The following is a 21,287-nucleotide window of genomic DNA, read 5'->3' on the forward strand; positions in this document are numbered from 1 at the left end:
CTGGAGTCGGGCCCATCAGCATCACACTCTATTTCCTCTCTACCATTTGCTAACTCTGTTTTCCATGATGCAGGAGTATGGAGATAACGGGAAAAGAGAAAAGAAAATGTCGTTACATTAGAATGGCATGAAGGACAGCCCAGAGTTGACCCATGGTTGTGCCTTTGAGGGCTGGTCTGACCAGGGAGGAATGAGGCCACAGGCTCCTCTTCCCTGGGGGAACCGAAGGGACAGGCCTATCCGGGTCTCTGGCCTAGGCATATCTCTACCTTAGGGAGAGCTCAGGAGGCCAACCTCTCCCACCTGCTGGCCCAAGTCTCTTGCCCAGGCCTGGAAGCTCCTTCTAGAACCTTCCAGTTGGCTGCCTGGGCCAGGTCTGTGGAGCTCAACCAGGAGGCCTCGCGGAGTTTCCAACTAAGCCTTGGGCAGTATTTATAATAGAACCAACCAATCCTTGTGGAAGGGAAAACTAAAAAAGAAAAAACAACCTCCCTGGCCCTAGTCTAGGGGTGTCGAACTCAATCAGAGAAGGGGCCAAAATCTAAAATCCAGCCTAAATCGCGGGCCGAATGGTTTACTGAACAGTCATAAACTGTCATTGTGATGGAAACGCAGCGGAGTGCAGTGATGACAGCGCGGTGCAGGCCACATTGCAAGGCCTGGCGAGACGGATTTGGCCCGCAGGCCTTGTGTTTGACACATGTGCCCTAGCCAGTTTGGCTCAGTGGGTAGAGGTCCGGGTTCATTTCTGGTTAGGGGCACATGCCCAGGTTGTGGGCTCAATCCCCAGTGGGGGGCATGCAGGAGGTGGCTGATCTATGGTTCTCTCTCATCATTGATACTTCTGTCCTCTCTCCCTCTCTTTCCTCTCTGAAATCAATAAAAATATATTTTTTTTTAAAAGAAAAGAAAATGTATAATTAAAAACAAAAAAAACTCTACCTGGAAAATGTAACAATCTGTTCCTTTATTTTGTTTTTTTTCTGACAGTTAATGTAATATCCTGAGTCTTAAGTGGTTTGGGGCCGGTGCCATCCCACTGTTCTGCCCAGAGAGGCATGCTGGGAACGAGCTGGAAGGAAACACAAGGCCCTGGCAGCCTTCTTGTCACGCTCCTTTTTGACTTCCCCACCGCGGGCCTCAGCAAGCCATCTATCTCAGTGTTTATTCTCTCCCTTCCAGGCTGAGGTAGTGGCTTCTCAGGGAAAAGCAAGTAATTTTCCTGTGTCAGGAGCTCTGCCTCTCTGTGCAGAGAATTCGTTGTGCAGGCTCAAAAGAGGTGTAAGGGGAGACGGGGTTCAGAGCTGCCTCGCCATGGCAAACCACAAACACTGAGGCCACTGCATGCTGTCCCAGCGCCAGGGCTGTCCCAGAGCCAGCCTACAGTGCGTCCAGGTTAAATATCGACTCCTCGCCTTGAGAAAACCAGCAGTTCTAGTTCCCAGAGATCACCCTGCAAACTGACAGAAGAAGGAACTGGGAGAAATTGAAACTATTTTAAGCTCAGCTCCTGAGGTTTATTTTAGGAAGCATATTGATCCTACTGCAGGGAAAACCATATAACACTTCAGGTGCCAGGATCCACACGTGTCCATGTGAAGTGTGACCAGCGTGACACAGGCTGTATGTCCAATGGGGGTTGCGGCCCCAGAAGAAGGATTCGAATGGAGGCTGCTCTGTTCCAGAATCAGACCAAGCCAGTGAAAAGAGCCTTGTGACAGAGGCCCTGGCAAATGTCACTGAGAAGGGTATTTGTGCCCTAAAAGCCTTTTTAGTAAATGGATGGAGCAATAACACTATGACCCTCTGCATTGCTGTAATGTACTTTTCTGTGCATTTCATAATTAGTTGCCATGACCTGGAGCATCTTACTAGAGCATCATTTCTCCAATCAGAGTCTTTTTCTCATCGGTCATCATGTCACACTGATTACTGGCTCTTGAACCTACTTCTTTACCCTTCAATTCACCCAAATGAGCCAGGGTTCTCCATTGTTCCCTGCAAGGACCTTGGGTCGTGACACAAAATGGTTCTCAACCCTCAACTGGTTCTCTGGGGCTCTGTCTAGACACTGATTCTGGAAGAGAAAGGAGTGTCCCTTCCCTCGGAGGGGTCGTGCCATGAATTCAGACTCACTTTGTTGTGCTCTGTACCCTGAGGCCATCCTGCCACTGCCTCAGGCACCCTTCCCTCTTTATCCTGCTTTTCTCCTTCGGGTGCATTTTTTTAAAAATATATATATTTTATTGATTTTTTACAGAGAGGAAGGGAGAGGGATGGAGAGTTAGAAACATCGATGAGAGAGAAACATCGATCAGCTGCCAGCTGCCTCCTGCACACCCCCTACTAGGGATGTGCCCACAACCAAGGTGCATGCCCTTGACTGGAATCGAACCTGGGACCCTTCAGTCCACAGGCTGATGCTCTAACCACTGAGCCAAACCGGTTAGTGCATTTAATAGCAGCTTTTTATTCTGAACTTCACTGGTGAGCATCGAAGTCCTTCCTTGTCCTTCTGTCTCTTCTGTCGCCATCAGGTTTTTGTCTGTTGTTTTTGAATTTTTTGCAACCTTAGAGGCGGGTGGAGAAAGGGAAAGGTCTTCTCTATAAAATCAAGGTCCTCCTTGAGTGGATCTTATCTCGCACATTTTAAGAGGCACAGTGTTGAGCACATAGTAGGTACCTAATAAATATTTGCTGAGTTATTATTGCTGTGTACTTAGTAGCTTCTCTTCCAGCACCGTCTTAAGTAATTCCATCTTCAGAACAAATAACAGTTGCCCACGTCTCTATTCTCATGGTAAAATAGAAGCAGAAATATTTTAAAGAGACCCAAGAAAATGATCCTTCTCTATTTCCATCTTAATGGCAACATTGCATGCTCTTGGGTTGAATCATAGAGCGCACATATGCATGAAACAGTCACAATCAAGTTATGCAGGCGTGACAATATTCTTGGTGAGAATACCAGTAGTAATGGGGTAATAAAATGATGGTTTACTTCATCGTTAACTTGGGATTTTTTACTTATTTATTTTACCTACCATAAGTGCTTTTCAGGCCTTCCCTACCAGATATGCTGCTATGAGATAATAATCAATAAGCCATGAGCCAATTCTAGCCCCATATCCTAGTATATTAACCACTGCTCTCCTCCAAGCCAATGGCCACTTTACAAATCCAGAGCTTTAATATGAAAGTATTGTTAAAACAATAATCCTGCTTCCAGCATACCTGCTTGCTGAATTCTTTGTTGGTATGTCTTAGTCAATTGCTTACCCCTGAGATCGCCCAAGTGCAGTGAAATAAAGTGAGGGTAGAACAGTGGCTTAGTTGGGATTCTCTATCCCTTTAATAATATCTGAAGCATAAAACAAGATGGGATTTTATTTCTCAAAATCCCTACTAATCGCCCTAACTTGTTTGACTCAGTGGATAGAGCATCGTCATACAGACTGAAGGGTCTCAAGTTTGATTACGGTCAAGAGCATGTACCTTGGTTTTGGGCACATCCGCAGTAGGGGGTATGCAGAAGGCAATTGATCAATGTTTCTCTCTCATTGATGTTTCTAACTCTATCCCTCTCTCTTCCTCTCTGTAAAAAAAAAAAAAAAATCAATTAAAAAAAAAAAAAAATATATATATATATATATATATATATATATATATATATATATATAAAATCCCTACTAATCAACCACCCCTGCCATGCATCTTTGGTAACTTGGGCAGATGGGTAGGAAAATCCACACAGCTCCTAAGCTTAGATCTCCCTGCCCCCATCAATTTAAAAAAAAATAATAATAATAGACTTTTTTAGAGCAGTTTTAAGTTTATGGAAAAATTTTGCAAAAAGTACAGAGAGTTCCCATCTAAACTTGGATCTGAAACCACAAGTTACTATTATAGAGAAAAGGGGGCTGCGCAAGCTCTTTAGTGCCAGGATTGTGGATTTCTGGAGAGCCATCAGACACAGTGGGTCTCCCTCAATGGGCTGCAACAAGAGAAAGCACAGAAGTTAGGAACATCTAGAAGCAAAGAGATCACAAAATCTAGAAGGACACCTTTGTCCAAGGAAGAAGTCTAGTTCGTTGTTAAAACACAGTCCATTATCTCTATCAATGCACCTTTCTCTCCTGATTTATTACCTCACAACTCAGCATTTTCCCTTTCTCCAACCTCCCCACCCCATGTTTACCCTCTGGGAAAATATTTTTTGAAAGGAGTTATTAATGGCTACATAATAGTTCATCAAATGGATTTATCATAATTTCCTTGGCCATTCTCCCATACTAGGATATTAAGCTGCTTGCTTGCTTGTTTGCTTTCTCTCTCTCTCTCTCTAATTTTTTAAACAATAATGTTGCCATGAAAATCTTTGTGCATAATGCTTTCCCTTTACTTAAGATTCTTAAGATAAATTTTCAAAGCTTAAGCTTACTGGGTCAAACTATAGGAAGGTTTTAAAGGTGCTTGATATTTAATGTTCATAATACTTTATAGAAAAGGGAAAACTACTTCCTTTTCATTTTGACTCTGTAAGACAGTATTTACTTGGGAGACTTGCCTTTTCCAGGAGTACTGCTCAGTTCATATTAAAAGGCGTGTGTTTATGGGGTGTTCATTGCCTGTGGGGGAGGGGAAGAGGAGCCAACCAGATTGGACCTGAAATCCATTGCAGATGATCTGTAGGGGGACATGTCTGATAAATAACCAAACATGGGAGCGTTATTATAGAGGGATAAGGGAAAGCACAACAATGAACTCCCAAACCCAACTGCCATCTCAGAAGGAAACGGGTTCTGCCTGAGGCCTGGAGGTGCATAACACCTGTGTCAGGTGCAGTCCTGGGTCGTTTGACTTGATGACGTACCAACAAGATGCATCTTGTCCTGACGCTATCTCAGCAGATCTCCTACTCAAAGAGGTGGTGGTTGAACCAGAGTTTTGGCAGCTGCTGTTGCTGCCACTGGGGAAGCCGAGATAAATACTTACTCGTGCTGTTTCCCCGGAGGCCTGGCCAAGCCTCTGTCTGTGTCTAACAGTGTTGGCTTAATTCTGGATCGGGCCTAAACCAGGCATGAAGATTAGACTGTTTCACCCAGGCTGCGGCCTCTGATTACACTACATCGTGATCACCCCCACTTCCCATTTCCCTGCAGCCCCTCTGTGCACCACCCAAGTCAGCTGGCTATGGGGTGAAGGGACAGAGAGGGACTGAGCCAAAGAGCAAGACTTGGGAGATAACATGACCAGAGGTCACTCAACATCACAGACAATTTAACTGGAAAGAATATTAGTGGTGCCGAAACCAGTTTGGCTCAGTGGTAGAGCGTCGGTCTGCAGACTGAAAGGTCCCGGGTTCGATTCTGGTCAAGGGCATGTACATTGGTTGCGGGCACATCCCCGATTGGGGATGTGCAAAAGGCAGCTGGTCGATGTTTCTCTCTCATCGACGTTTCTAGCTCTCTATCTCTCTCCCTTCCTCCTCTCTGTAAAATATCAATAAAATATATTTTTTTAAAAATTAAAAAAAAGAAAAGAAAAAGAATATTAGTGGTGATCTGGTTCGCTCCATCCCAACCACACTGGGCCACAGATCTCTGATAATCACATGAAAGCTGTCAATCTCTCCAAAATATGCACCTGCCCAAATTCTGGCTACAATTCCAGAATATTCCACAACTCCCTGACACCGTCCATCTAGACTAAGCCTTTCATCTCGCAATTGAGGACATGGAGAACCCACGGAGATGCAGGGCTTTGCCCAAGGTTACACAGAAGAGAGAACTGAATTCAAACTCAGATCCCCTAATTCCCGATATAGACCAATACAGGAGGCTTCCACTCTACGTTGAGCCCTACTTTGGGAATCATGAAAAGGAAGGGTGCTTACAACCAAGAAAATAGAACTCAGGCTTATGAAAGGAAACTAACATCAGTTAGTATTCCTGCCATAGATTCCTCTTTGGAAAGCAGAAACTAATGCCTTCCATTGATTCAGCAGGTACTTAACGAGAACTTGAGAGCATTTCCTGCCCTAACCGGTTTTGGCTCCATGGATAGAGCGTCAATCTGCGGACTGAAAGGTCCCAAGTTCGATTCCGGTCAAGGGCATGTACCTTAGTTGTGGGCACATCCCCATTAGGGGGTGTGCAGGAGGCAGCTGATTGGTGTTTCTCTCTCATTGATGTTTCTAACTCTCTATCCCTCTCCCTTCTTCTCTATAAAAAAATCAATATTTTTTTAAACATCTCCTAAAATCTCTAATCATTGGGAGACTACTTATTTACTGGAAATTATGACTTTTGTATCTGGAACCTGAAGAGGATGTTGAAGTCCTCAAAGTGATTTTTTGTGGCTTTGTTCAGGCAGTGGGAACCCCACCCTGAAAGGTGTAGTGCAAAGGTGCTTGCTATTTCATTGACTATGATGCAGAAGTTAAGTGTCACATTAATGAAGGAGACCAGAGTTTGAACCAAAGGGTCCCAACATAGATTCTACTGCAGCATAACTCCTCAACAACCAGAAGAGCTCCAAGTCTTTGGGGACATGCATTTTATAAATAGCAGTAGGAAAACCAGATTCCAGTTTCATCTTTCTGGAAAGAAGCAGGAAGCGCTTTTGACTGATATATATCGTCTCAGGTGGGTGCCAAAAGGCAGCCTTTTATCAAGAGTGGGCAGAGCCTAATGGTGAAGACTAGAGATGCCCTGGATAGGAGCTTCCCTGCCGACTGGCTGTGTGACCTCAGGCAAAGCTTTTTAGTTCTTTGAACCTTGGTTTTCTCATCTGCAAATTGGGAATAGTAATACTCTCCTCGTAAGGGAAGAGAAATACCCAAGGAAGGAGTAAGATCCAAACCAGGAAGAGAAGCCTCCTTCTCCCTGCGGAGTGCCTGAGTGCACAGCTTGATGTTGTACTTGCTACAAAGAAGTGCCTACAGGGTCCAGGCCATTATCACCAAGCAGAAACCAAAGGGTAAACTTGGAGCTGAGAGGCAACGATCTGATAACTGCTAAAACGGGTGGTCAAAAACGTTTGAATTAAAGTAGGAAAAGCCACATAATCGTCAGTAACTAACCTTACCCCCTGTTTATGCCCCCTTCTTTCAGTCCCATAAATTTTTACTACCAATAAATGTCCCACTTCTCACTTCTTTTGTAATTTACTCTCCAGAAGCTCATTTCCCTCTGGGGGATTCCGAGTTGGTTTGTTGTCTTAATGAGGCACGAGTCTTTCTTCTCTTGGCACACACTTAAAAGAGACTCGTGCATGAAAGGGTGCATGAAAGGGAGAGGCAAAGCACTCACAAAAACAACCTAGGACCCAGTGTCTCATCTCACAGTGTATTTCTCCACTTGGCCTTGAACCTGCCCTCCCCCGCCCCCCGTGTCTCTCATTCCTAAGCTGTCCACTGTGGGCATGTCCTGAAGCACCTGGCTCTCCATGGCAGTGGAAGGGATCAGAGTTGATTCAGGAGCCAGTCTTTCTCTGCCTCTAAGGAAAATGCAGTGATCACCTCAGGTCAGTCCATGGGATTAATCTCCTTGAACAAATCTGAAAGAGTCCAGTCTCCAAGCGATTTAGGAGAAAATTAGCAACAGAGCGAACAGCAGACTTGGAGGATAATTACGAGCACCAACATTATTCAGAAAGCATTTGGAAAGGACTAATCGTTTAAACTTGAGAAGCAAAGCAGGGGGAGAGTAGCATGCAAAGAAGCCTGCCATTGCCCTCCTGGGAGATGGTGTTATTAATAGGCACCAAATGTGTGTGTCAAGACAATGTTCTTAGGCATCAACCACCCTGTTCTTCCCAAATATTTCATTCCCTTCTGAAGAGTCAGATTTAATTAGTGTTAACGGATGGTTCCCCTGCTGGAATTAGCTCAACTGTAAAAATGGGGGTGGGGGGGGAGTAGGGAGGATAGTTAAAACCTACAAGGATGGTCCTCGCTAGTTTGGCTCAGTGGATAGAGCATCGGCCTGCGGACTCAAGAGTCTCAGTCAAGGGCACATGCTCAGGTTGTGGGCACAATCCCTAGTAGGGAACATGTAGGAGACAGCCAATCAATGTTTCTCTCTCATTATTGATGTTTCACTCTCTTTCTCCCTCTCCCTTCCTCTCTGAAATCACTAAATATATATAGATAGATAGATATAGATATAGATATAGATATAGATATAGATATAGATATAGATATAGATAGATAGATAGATATATTTGCAAACTTAATTTGTTTACCATCCTTCAGATCCTTCAGAAGGGCTGGGAAGGTGATCACTTTAGAAAAATGGCAATTGGAAAAAACTAGAGGAATGTAATCTTTCCACCAAAATGTATGTCTGTATATGTAGCTGTCTTACATATTTATCTGCAAGTGATGGTCATTGTGGGCCATGAAACCTAAAGTAGACTGGCGGGAAGTCATCTCAGTATCTTTTTAAGGTTCTACCTTTCTACCCCTCTGTGCACTGAGGAAACCATGCTCTCACATGATCAAGGATAACCCTGTGTGTATCCCTGGGTAACTGGGTTGTTACCCAGATCTGTACTTCCTTCTTTTTTTTTTTAATTTTTTTTATTAAATTATTATCTCTGTACATATACCATTGCCCCCCACACACACTTTCTTCTATTTATCTGTATTTTCTACAGTGAGCATGCATTCTTTGTGAAATTAGGAAGATATAAAAATTTTAATGGGGGGGAAAAAAACACATTTTTTAATTCCCTAAATCTTTGGCTGTATTACTGCTTTATGTCTCATCTAGCTAGATCCTTTTTAGCCTCTTCACTCCCCCTGTTCAGCAGACATTTCGGAAAAAGATGTATGTCTTCAGTCTTGAATTTCTAAAAACAACCTTCATTTTCTTCTACCCAGCGGTGATTGATGCTACACCTGCCTCTGATGTGATAAACACGGGCAGTGACTAAAAGCCTTTCATGATTCCTGTGAGTTCTGAGGCCCCAGAAGGCATGAGCCAGGGGCTCCGAGCCATGTGAAGATGCTCTGTAGGTTGTAATTCTGCCAGCGGGCACCTGGAAGCTATCACCTGGTATCACTAACCTTCGATCTCTTGCTCTGCTCTTTCAGATTTTTGACAGCGAAGCCAAAGACCTCGAGAGAGAAGTTTGCTTTATTGATATTGCCTGCGATGAAATTCCAGAGCGTTACTACAAAGAATCTGAGGTGAGCAGTCGATGGGATGGCATGTGGAAGAGATTCATTCATTAAGAATTATTAAGTCCCCCATAACCTGGAGCCTTCCATTTGTCTTTGTGTTCATTTAGTCTGGTTTCACGTTTTGCTGGCTTCTTAATTGCGTATCTCAACATGAAATCCCACCTCCTCAGGGCCCATCATTGGCCCTGGCTGCCACACAATTTCAGTGTAGTCTTCCTATCCCCCCAATTCTGCCATCATTCTGGGCAGCAAAATACTCACAAAGCTAAACTTACCCAACATACTGGTCTCTCTTAAAAAACAGCCGTTACTGCTGTAGCCGGTTTGGCTCAGTGGGTTAAGCATCAGCCTGTGGACTGAAGGGTCCCGGGTTCGATTCCTGTCAAAGGGACGTACCTCAGTTGCAGGCTCCTGGCCCTGTTCGGGGGCATGCAGGAGCAACCAATTGATGTGTCTCTCTCACATTGGTGTTTCTCTCTGTCTCTCCCTCTCCCTTCCACCCTCAATGGGGGAAAAAATACCCTTGAGTGAGGATTTTATAAAACAAAACAAAAAAAAACCCCAGCAATTACTGCCTCAGCTGGGTGGCTGCTGGTTGGAGTGTCGTACCCGTACACCAAAACAGGTTTCAGGTTCGATCCCAGGTCAGGGCAAGTATGGAAAGCAACAGATGGAATATCAATGTTTCTCTCTCTTCCTTTCTCTTCCTATCCCACCCTTCCTCTCTCTCTCTCTAAAGTCAATAAACATATGCTCGGGTGAGGATTTAAAACAAAAACCAGTGTTTACTTCTGGCTTCCTGTTTTTCCAGGCTTCTGCATAACCTGTCTCCCATCTGTGAGGGAGGGGCTGAGTTTCATTTGTATCTTTGGGGGCTCACCCACAGAAAATGCCCACTCAGTCCCCTCTGAATGAACGTTAGAGCTTGGGCAGCACCTGTCAGCAGGGAACCTTTCTCTCTCCAAGCGGGAAGCACTTTCATGGGGCTTCTCCTTTTTCTGTCTTGTCTGAGAATAAATTCAAAAGACTCTCTTCTCTACAGTTTCTACCCTAATAGAATCCATTGTTCACCTCAGCCCGACCTTTTTACTTGACTGTGGGTGCAAGCCATCGTTTATATCCCGTTAGTGCTTTATTGATGGCTGCAGAAGGCACTCGGGTGATCCCCTTGTAAATAAGGCCCAGACCTGCAAGGACAGCGGATGCAGGGCTGTTTCTGTTGTTTAGCAACATGCAGCCAATCACAGTGTGTTTGGGCCCAGGGCCCCAGACTCGTCCTTGAGCCGTAACATGTGAACCTTGAAACTCTTCTCTGAGACTCATTAAGGCTGATTTAAGACACAATAAATAAACCCGTTAAAAATAAATCCCACCGCTGCACAAACTGGGCTCCCCATGTGGTTCAGGGTTGTTGTTTTCTCACCTTCACATTTTGGGATTCGTTCGGATATAAAGGCCTAACCTGAGGGTAGCAAATGCCGAGCCCGCTGCTTGATGGCTGGCGTGGCTCCGCAGCTGAGGTCACCTCAAAGCCCAGGAGAAAGCTGGCCGCCCCGTCTCACGGCACAGAGGAGCGGTTTCCGTGGTTTCACATCCAGTTGGCCAGGACGATGGGGCTTCAGGGATCATGCAGAGCATGGTGCAGCACGTGGGTGGAGCTGTGGCCCCGTCACGCCCGTGGCTCTTTAGGCCTTGGGATGCCACTGTCCTTCCTGCACATCTGGCCTCTTGGGAGCTCGGGGCTTCCCGAACGGCAGTGTTGCCAGAAAACTAATTTCAGCTCTTCCTCTTCAATTGCTCTGGGGTAGTCCTGCCTGTACTCCGGGAGTTCCCTCTTGGTTCGTGGAAAGTCTCGGGACAAGCGTGGAATACTAATGAGGAAATCAGCCAGCCCTTTCTGCTCAGCGGTGCCTTACTCATTTCCCTGTGCTTCGCGCTCCAAGAACCACCGCTGGGCAGGCATTCCAGGAACTTGGACTTCTTGCTTCACAGTCATTAATTTCTCTGGGCCTTGGTATTCTTTTCTGGATGCAGTTTGACCAAGGAAATGAGAGGAGAATCGTCATTCGTCGAATAAATATTCAGTGAGTGTGACATTCAGTATTAAGATGGTAACATGGCAATGGGCAGAAGAGACGCTGAGGGTCCCTTCCCTCAGAACACAGTCTAGCAGGCGAGCCAAACAGTAACGAAATAATAATGAGTACACACAGGGAAACAGAACGTAAAAGGATGGAATCGGGAAAAACGTACTGCAGGAAATGACATGCCGAGACCCACAGAACAGGAAGAGCTGGGGGAGGAGGTAGCAGCATGGATGGGGCCCTGAGGTGCCACGAATGAGGAATCAGAAGGCGGCCAGCATGGTGCCAGTGGAAATAAGGAACAATGGTTCGAGGGAGACTGGATAGGGAGATGGGGCTATGTTAAGACACTTAGATTTTATTTTGTTCAAGTGCAATCAAATGCCTTTTAAATATATATATTTAAATTGATTTTAGAGAGAGGAAGGGAGAGGGATAGAGAGAAACATCGATGAGTTTCATTGATCAGCTGATTCCTGCTTGCCCCACATTGGGGATCGAGCCTGAAACTCAGACATGTGCCTTGACCGGGAATCAAACTTTGACCTCCTGCTTTATAGGTCAACACTCAACCACGGAGCCATACTGGTCAGGCTAGCCTTGAGTAAAACCCTTCAGTGGTTGGGAGGAAGCCCAGTGTCTTAGCATGGCCCTCTGTCTTTTCTAGTCTCCTGTCCTCCCTGCCTCTGTGCCACTCCCCTGGGGAGCATCCAGTTATTCCTCTTTAGAGGTCAGCTCAAACGTGACTTCTCCCGTGGGCCCTCCTGAGCATTCCACACCCCACCCACTGTGCGGATTTCTGGTCTGTGGGGTTTCCAGATCACGCTAGCTCATAGTTATGTCAACAGCTCCACGAAGACAAGGGCAGTTGTCTTTACCTCCATGCCTCACCAGCTGGCACGGCGCTGGCACGTGGCAGACGCTCATGAAGCGGTTGTTGAATGAATGAGTGAAAGCCAGGGGCTTTGTTTTCCCTTCCAGCAGCCCCGGCCTCAGAGCGAGCCCCATCCGAGAAAATGGATTGGTTGCCAGCAAGCTAACAGTTGTGAATCAGAGTCCTTTCCTTTTTTCTTTTTAATCCGAGGCATACAGCTTTACCCACTTTCTCTTCCAATCCATCTTTGTAACTTGGCTACGTCAGCGTCACCAGTAGGATCGCACTTTCTGGGGAGAAAGCTGTGGTGCCAGTGGCTGAATCGGAGGCTTCTGATGCTTATGGATCTGGACCAGGGTTATCTAGGTCAGTCCTCTCCACCCAGCTCCTGCCACTCACACCACTGTCCAGACCGGAGAAGAGGATTAAAGCACTTTTTTCTTTTTCCATTTCTCCTTGGAAACCTCTGAGCCACATAATCAAGAATGCCTCTCTCCATAAGGTGACCGGAGCTGGGAATTTTCCACTGGTGCCCTCTGCCTGGTGGCTCTGGTGCCACCACTAACCGGGGAGACAGAAGGTCACTGGAGGCTCTGGATCAGCTGACGCCTAGCCCAGTGCTCTCTATATTCTCCTTTTCCAAACTGCTCTTTCCAGCCTGGACAATCTCTGACAGGTAAAGCTGTATGCCTCGGCTCCCTAGAACCCCTTTGTCTCAAGTTCTGTTCTCTCATATCCATTGCAGAATTCTGCAGAGTATCGCTGTGTTTAAAAACAACAACAACACAGTCACTATGATTTTTCAGGCTCAGCGAGCTCATCCATCAGTCTCAACCCAGCCCCACCAAGGCCCCGCCCCCCACCAGAGCCAGAAGGCTCTTTGTGCCCAGTCACATGAGCAGCACCCATGCAGCAAATAGGAGGGGAGGCCAAAATCTGAGCAGGTTGTATTTGATGTGTGGTTGATGGGTGGATTGTTGCCTCTCGCCAAGATTTCCATCCCGACCCTTTGAAGCTCTGCCATGGTTTCAAGATGAAGGAGAAACTCTGCGTGATTGGTTGGAGCATGCCCACAGAGGGCACGGGCAGTGACCCGTCCCTGCAAGGCTGAGCAGCTTAGGGGGCGGGAGCACATCTGGACACCCCACCTACAACGCTAGTCCAGCCTGGACAGTCTCTGACAGCCATGCTCAGAGGGCTCTGACTCAGGCCTTGGCGTTAGCTCTGTAAAGTCCAGTGCTCTTCCTCCTGGATTCACTACATAAGGTTTGGCTTCCACTGTTAAGACGAGGAGTGACCTCAGACTTTTCCAAAAAATTCAAGAGGAAGGAACACTTCCAAACTCCTTCTATGAAGCCAGCATCACCCTAATACCAAAACCAGATAAAGACAACTCAATGAAAGAGAATTACAGGCCAATATCCCTCATGAACATAGATGCCAAAATCCTCAACAAAATCCTAGCAAATCGGCTCCAGCAGAGCATCACAAAGATCATACACCATGACCAAGTAGGATTTATTCCAGGAATGCAAGGATGGTACAATATCCGCAAATCAATAAACGTGATACATCACATAAACAAATTGAAAGATAAAAATCATATAGTCATATCAATTGATGCAGAAAAAGCATTCGATAAAATCCAACACCCTTTCCTGATAAAAACTCTTAACAAAGTGGGAGTACAAGGATCATACCTCAACATAATAAAAGCTATATATGATAAACCCACAGCCAACATTATACTCAATGGGCAAAAACTAAAACCATTCCCTCTAAGAACAGGAACAAGACAGGGATGCCCACTTTCGCCACTCCTGTTTGACATAGTACTGGAAGTACTAGCCATTGCAATTAGACAAGAGGACGAAATAAAAGGCATCCAAATTGGAAAAGAAGAAGTAAAGTTATCCTTATTTGCAGATGACATGATATTGTACATAAAGAACCCAAAAGACTCCATTAAGAAACTAATTGACTTAATAAATGAATTTGGCAATGTAGCAGGATACAAAATTAACGCCAAGAAATCCATGGCATTTCTATACACCAACAGTGAAACTACAGAAACAGAGACTAAAAAAGCAATTCCATTTACCATCGCACCAAAAAAATTAAGATACCTAGGAATAAATTTAACTAAGGAAGTAAAGGATCTATATGCAGAAAATTACACGACACTGAAAAAAGAGATAGAGGATGATGTAAGGAGATGGAAGAACATACCATGTTCATGGATTGGTAGAATCAACATCATCAAAATGTCCATACTTCCTAAAGCAATCTATAGGTTCAATGCACTCCCCATTAAAATACCAAGGGCATATTTCACTGACCTAGAAAGAACTCTCCAACAGTTCATTTGGAACAATAAAAGACCCCGAATAGCCACAGCAATCCTGAGAAAGAAGGGTAAAGTAGGAGGGATCTCAATACCGGACTTCAAACTGTATTACAAAGCCACTGTTCTCAAAACAGCCTGGTACTGGCGCAAGAACAGACATATAGATCAATGGAATAGAATCGAGAACCCAGATATCAACCCAAATCAATATGCTCAATTAATATTTGACAAAGGAGGAAAGAATATACAATGGAGTCAAGACAGTTTCTTCAATAAATGGTGTTGGGAAAATTGGGTAGACACATGCAAAAGAATGAAACTAGATCACCAACTTACACCATACACAAAAATAAACTCAAAATGGATACAGGACTTAAACATCAGACGGGAAACCATAAAAATACTAGAAGCATCTTCAGGCAGCAAAATCTCAGACGTATGCCAAAAGAACTTCTTCACTGATACTGCCCCTAGGGCAATGGAAGCTAAAGAGAAAATAAACAAATGGGACTACATCAAAATAAAAAGCTTTTTTACAGCAAAAGAAACCATCAACAAAACAACAAGAAAGCCCACGGTGTGGGAGAACATATTTGCAAATAACACCACTGATAAAGGTTTAATCTCTAACATCTACAGACAGCTGATACAACTAAATAAAAGGAAGATGAATGATCCAATTAAGAAATGGGCAAGGGACCTAAATAGAATATTTTCAAAAGAAGACAGAAGGAAGGCCAAAAGGCACATGAAAACATGCTCAAAGTCACTAATTATACGAGAGATGCAAATCAAAACAACAATGCGGTACCATCTCACACCTGTCAGAATGGCCAACATCAACAAATCGACAAACGACAAGTGTTGGCGAGGTTGCGGAGAAAAAGGAACCCTCGTGCACTGCTGGTGGGAATGCAGACTGGTGCAACCACTGTGGAGAACAGTGTGGAGTTTCCTCAAAAAACTGAAAATGGAACTCCCATTTGACCCAGTAATCCCACTCCTAGGAATATATCCCAAGAAACTAGAAACACCAATCAGAAAGGATATATGCACCCCTATGTTCATAGCAGCACAATCTACAATAGCCAGAATTTGGAAACAGCCTAGGTGCCCGTCAGCAGATGATTGGATCAAAAAACTATGGTACATCTACACAATGGAATACTATGCTGCCATAAAGAAGAAGGAATTCTCATCATTTGCAGCAACCTGGATGGAATTGGAGAACATCATGCTGAGTGAAATAAGCCAATCAATGAAAGAGAAACACCACATGACCTCACTCATTTGTGGATAATAAAGAGCATTATAAACTGATGAACCAAAAGATAGATATAGAGACAGTAAAGCAACAAGCAGATTGTCAAATTACAGCGGGGAGGGGAGGAGGATCTGGGGGAGATAATAGATCAACCGAAGGACTTGTATACATGCATATAAGTACAACCAATGGACATAAAACTATGGGGAGGGAGGGGCTATGGGGGAGGGAGGGAGGGGGGCAAAAAAAAAATCATTAAAATATGAAAAAAAAAAATAAATAAATAAATTAAAAAAAAAATAAAAATAAAAAAAAAATAAAAATAAAAAAAAATAAAAAAAAAGATGCATAACGAGAAACCACACAATAGCAACATTAAAAAAAAAAAAAAAAAAAAAAGACGAGGAGTGACCAGAGATAACAGCATCTCTATTGGCCTCCTCGCAGCTCCCCAGAGGCGCCAATGTGGAGGATATACAGAGTAGCTTCTAGGTGTTCAGACATGCCTTGAGTAGAAGGGAGCGGGTGTATTTCCCTGGTGAAGGAAGTTTAGAAGTAGAGGATTTTTTTGTGTTTTGTCTTTTTTTTCTTCCTCCTCCTCTTCTTCTTCTTCTTCTTCTTCTTCTTCTTCTTCTTCTTCTTCTTCTTCTTCTCCTCCTCCTCCTCCTCCTCCTCCTCCTCCTCCTCCTCCTCCTCCTCCTCCTCCTCCTTCTCCTCCTCCTCCTCCTCCTCCTCCTCCTCCTCCTCCTCCTTCTTCTTCTTCTTCTTCTTCTTCTTCTTCTTCTTCATTGATTTTTGTAAAGCAGAGGGAAGTCTCTCAACTAGTGTTTCTCTATTGGGGGCAGTTTTACCCCCAGGTGACATCCAGCAACGTCTGGGGATGGTTCTGGTTGTCACCACTAAGTGGAGGATGTTTGGCATCTAGGGGGCAGAGGCCAGAGATGCAGCTAAATATCCTACAGGGCCCAGGGCTCCCCCACGAATAGTATCACCCAGCCAAATGTCCACAGTGGTGAAGTCGAGAAACGCTGCTACAGACCAATCCAAGAACGGAAATATGGAAGAGCCTATTCGTAGCAGGACTCATTAATTAATTTCATTAATTTGCATTTACTAAGTGCCCGTTGTGTGCCAGGTTTCGTGCTGGGCACTGAGGCAATGAAGGCCATGACTATCTGGTCTCTACTACCCTTTGAACTTGGTCCGCTTTTTATAGAAAAATCAAGGTCCTCTTCATTTTGGAGGATGTGAAAGAAGTCTCCTTGCCGGGGATAAGTAAAGCATAATCATTATTATGGGAAGTTTTATGATGTTTTGAACCCAGGGAGCAGTGAAGAAGAAAGGATAACAGCTCTCCTAGAAGCACGGCCCTAAAGTGCTGTAACTGAACGCAGGGCAGGGCAAGAGTTTTAGGCAGAATTTGATTTAGAGCCTTCCGTCTGGGTGTGACTAAGAGAAGGGACTCTTTAACTCAGCCTCCAGGCTCTGATCATTGTCTGGACTAAGAAATCACCAGCAGCCCAGCCAGTGTGGTTCAGTGGTTAAGCGTCAACCTATGAACCAGGAGGTCACGGTTCAATTCCTGGTCATCAGGGCACATGCCAGGGTTGTGGGCTCGATCCCCAGTGTGGGGCATGCAGGAGGCAGCCGGTCAATTATTCCCTCTCATCATTGATGTTTCTATCTCTCTTTCCTCTCCCTTCCTCTATGAAATTAATAAAAATATATTTTGGAGTGGGGGATCCCCAGCAGCCAGTCTGTTGGATCCCCCAATCGAAATATGTGTTGAATTCTCTCTTAAGGGAGAGAGAACAGAATAAAGAGAGGTATATCTAACTTTCCCAGAAACTGTCAGAGGTGAGAGATTAAATGCTCTTTGCTCAGTAGAATGGGCCCCCAGAAAGAGAACCAAGAGGCAAAGTGGGTAAATATTGTCATACTTAGCCGTACCCCTCAGTACAGAGTGCTTCGCCCAAACCACTCGATTAAAAATGTTTTCATTTTGGTCCGCATCCTGGTGATTGACGATGGTAGAATTTTCATTTGTCTCCCAACAGCCACATTTAGCACAGCTGCCTCCTGCTAGGGCACATTGTCGAGTTCATTTTGTTGTGTTGTCATTGTCATTTTTTCCCCTTTCCCTCCATCCATCTGTTTCTCTCTGAGAGCAGCACAGCTGTTTGTGACAGGTTCCAAGTTCCTGGGGCTGTGCCCTCTTAGACACCAGGAGTTCTGACTGCAGTACGCAGGAGCCATTTCCCAAGGGGTCTGCTGCCCCCCACACCCCGACTCCCGTGGCCCCAAGAGGAAGGCAGCATTGTAGCTGCCATGTCATTGCAAATGGGGAGCCTGGGTGGTCACCTGGGAAACTGGCTTTTCTCTCTCCATCCCCCCTTACACATTGGGTATCATACTGTGCATTTATCCAGTCTGATGCTACTGAGAAGTGAATAGTTCTCCGGCCCAGTGTGAGGCTCAGATGGTATTTCAGTGGCTTCCTCAATGTGGGAGCAAGGGTCCATTCAGCCATGAGGGCTTGATCATCCAGGAAGGCAAGAGGAAGACGCTGCCATTCTCCGACCTGCAAGAACTATCCCTTGTGCAGATGCAGTGCAGCACTGGGTGGGGACAGCCTGTGGGGTGGAATGAAAAGTAGGACACCCTCACCTTTAAGAAGCTTCTAATCTGGTTGAGAGGAGAAGGTAATGACAGCACAGCCTGAGGCAGCAGGAGAAATGCCCTCCTGAGATTCACGCCCTCTGTCCGACCATCATCCCGCGGGTTCAGGGAGGGGGCAGCTCCATCAACAGCAGTGGTCAGGGCAGGCTTGCTGGGAGTGGTGGAATCTGAGCTGGGCTTTCTTTTTTTATTATTATTAATATTTTTATTGATTTTTGTACAGAGAGAAAGGGGAGAGATAGAGAGTTAGAAACATCGATGAGAGAGAGTCATCGATCAGCTGCCTCTTGCACACCCCCTACCGGGGATATGCCCGCAACCAAGGTACATACCCTTGACTGGAATCGAACCCGGGACCCTTCAGTCCCCAAGCCGACGCTCTATCCATTGAGCCAAACCGATCTCAGGCTGAGCTGGGCTTTCAAAACGTGTTTATCTTTATTGTTCATCTGTTCACCAAGTAATACGTGATCCTCATAAAAAAACCAACAAAACAAAAAAACGTTCCAACATGATATAAATAACATGGGAAAACAATTGTCCTGTGGCGCCTCATCAGAAATAGCTGTTGCTAAAGGTGGTGTTTATACCTAACCATGGTGCATAAATAACATTATTCGATGAAAAGAAGCTTTTCACGGGCACTAGGAGCTTGCCATCCTATGGAAGCACACATCTATCTGGCAGGGTTGGTAATGGCTGTAAATTGTGCCATCTTACGGTTATGTCCTACTTATGCCTTTCCCTGCTTGGTGGACATTTAGGTTGTGTTCATTCTTTGGCTCTTATAGTACTGCAGGAAACATCCTCATATGACATCCTTTGGGCATTGTTCTTCTTTTTTAAATATATTTTATTGATTTTCCACAGAGAGGAAGGAAGAGGGATAGAGAGCTAGAAATGTCAATGAGAGAGAAACATCGACCAGCTGCCTCCAGCACACCCCTCACCGGGGATGTGCCTGCAACCAATGTACATGCCCTTGACCGGAATCGAACCTGGGACCTTTCAGTCCACAGACCGACGCTCTCTCCACTGAGCCAAACCGGTTTCAGCCTTTGGGCATTGTTCTAATGTTTCTGTAGAATAGATTCTAAAAGTGAAGTTGTTGAGTCAGCCAGGAGGGCTTTATCCAGACTGCCCCCGTTCAAAGCTATGTGAAGTTACCCTCTGATCCACACTGAATTTCGAGGACAAGAGAAATGGAAACTTCAGTGTAGTAAGTGAGGGCAGAGGCAGTGACCAAGGTAGGAGGCCTAGTGCATATCCAAGGATCTGTCTGATTGAGACAGAAGATCCTTGAACATCAAGCCAAGGAACTGGGTGTTTATTCTGCAAGTAGTGGAGGACTTTCAAAGCAGGGTCACCAGCCATGATGCAAGAGGACTCCATTAGTGACCTCACTAGAAAGGCTAACTTTTACAAAGGGGGGGGGGGGGGGGGGTGTGCTAAGGGAAGCTCCTGGACCTTCCTACCCAATCAATCTACTTCTGTCCCTCTTCTACTACCCCTTTTGTGAACAAATCACCTTCAGCCATTTTTACAGCAATTATTATATTAATGGAAAGAAGCTATTGGAAATAAAAGGACATAACACAGCCCTAACTGGTTTTGCTCAGTGGATAGAGCATCGGCGGGGGGTCGGGGGGTGGGGGGGACGTGGAACGACATTGAAGGGTCCCAGATTCGATACCAGTCAAGGTTGCTTGCTCGATCCCCAGTAAGGGTTGTACAGGAGGCAACTGATCAACGATTCTCTCTTATTATTGATGTTTCTATCTCTCCCTCTCCCTTCCTCTCTGAAATCAATAAAAATATTTTTTTCAAAAAAAAAGGACATGGAACAGAGGTCCAGTCCTCAGCAACCCTGACTACATCATTTTTAAACCAATGATGGGCCCCTCACTTCCCAATGAACAAATAGGTGATCTCTCTTAGATATCGTTTCTTCCAAATGCAAGAAAGCTGACCACCAAGTCTTACCAAAGCACCATGTCCAGGGCTAGTTTTTAAAACCACTGCTGTTCTTTTGACCTGATAATGTGGAGCCTGTTAGAATGTTTTAAGCAAAGCCAGTTTTTAAAAATAGTTTTTTAATTGATTTTAGAGAGGAAGGGGTAGGGAGAGAGAGACAGAAATACCAATGATGAGAGAGAATCACCGACTGGCTACCTCCTGTATTCGCCCTACTGGGGATCAGGCCTGCAACCCAGGCTTATGCCCTGACCAGAAATCGAACCTTGGCTTCCTTGTTCATAGGTCAGTGTTCAACTACTGAGCCACACTGGCTGGGCAGCAAAGCTAATTTTTACTAGGAAAACAGTAGTGCCCAATTCCATCCTAGAGAAAAGGTTTTGTTTTAATTTTTCAAGGGGAAAAAATTATTAACTACTGCTGTAATTTGTATGAATGAGGCCCCCCAGAGTTTAGTGCCCAGAGTAGCAATTGCAGATCTTATCAATTGGATTGAATAGTGAAATACCAGGCCAAGTAGGTCAAACAAAATCAAGTCAAATGCATTCCTAAATACCAGGTCAAAACCAGAGATTCAAAGTCCCTGCCAGGAGTGAAGTTTCTCAATAAAAAGAGTCCTTGGGGAAATGGCTCCATGTCCCATAAGGAAGGATTCAGCCAAGCAAAGCATCCATGGGAGAGAGAAGCAATTGGTTTGTTGCGGGGTGGGGGGAGGGGGTCTGCATAAGAGATCACCTCTAGAAGCTATGGGTGGGAATTCTCAGCTCTTACTTTCCATGTGCAGATGACCCCAGGTAACCCGGGGCCTTGGCTTCGGGAGGTCTCTCAGGTCATCACAGTCTTCTCACTTCATCACTCCTCTTCTCTGTATCTTG

At 45.1% G+C, this 21,287-nt stretch overlaps 1 protein-coding gene across 2 annotated transcripts in view; it reads left to right on the forward strand.

The window, feature by feature from the left end:
- PITPNC1 (phosphatidylinositol transfer protein cytoplasmic 1) overlaps window positions 1-21,287 on the forward strand; it is a 210,186-nt gene that overhangs the window by 154,166 nt on the left and 34,733 nt on the right. For both annotated transcript variants that reach the window (XM_036451383.2, XM_036451381.2), the window contains exon 6: window positions 9,101-9,196. In XM_036451383.2, coding sequence (XP_036307276.1) covers window positions 9,101-9,196 — 96 coding nt within the window. The remainder of the gene's footprint in view (window positions 1-9,100; window positions 9,197-21,287) is intronic.

Source organism: Pipistrellus kuhlii, unplaced genomic scaffold, assembly GCF_014108245.1.
Source record: "Pipistrellus kuhlii isolate mPipKuh1 unplaced genomic scaffold, mPipKuh1.p scaffold_m20_p_22, whole genome shotgun sequence".
NCBI lineage: Eukaryota > Metazoa > Chordata > Mammalia > Chiroptera > Vespertilionidae > Pipistrellus > Pipistrellus kuhlii.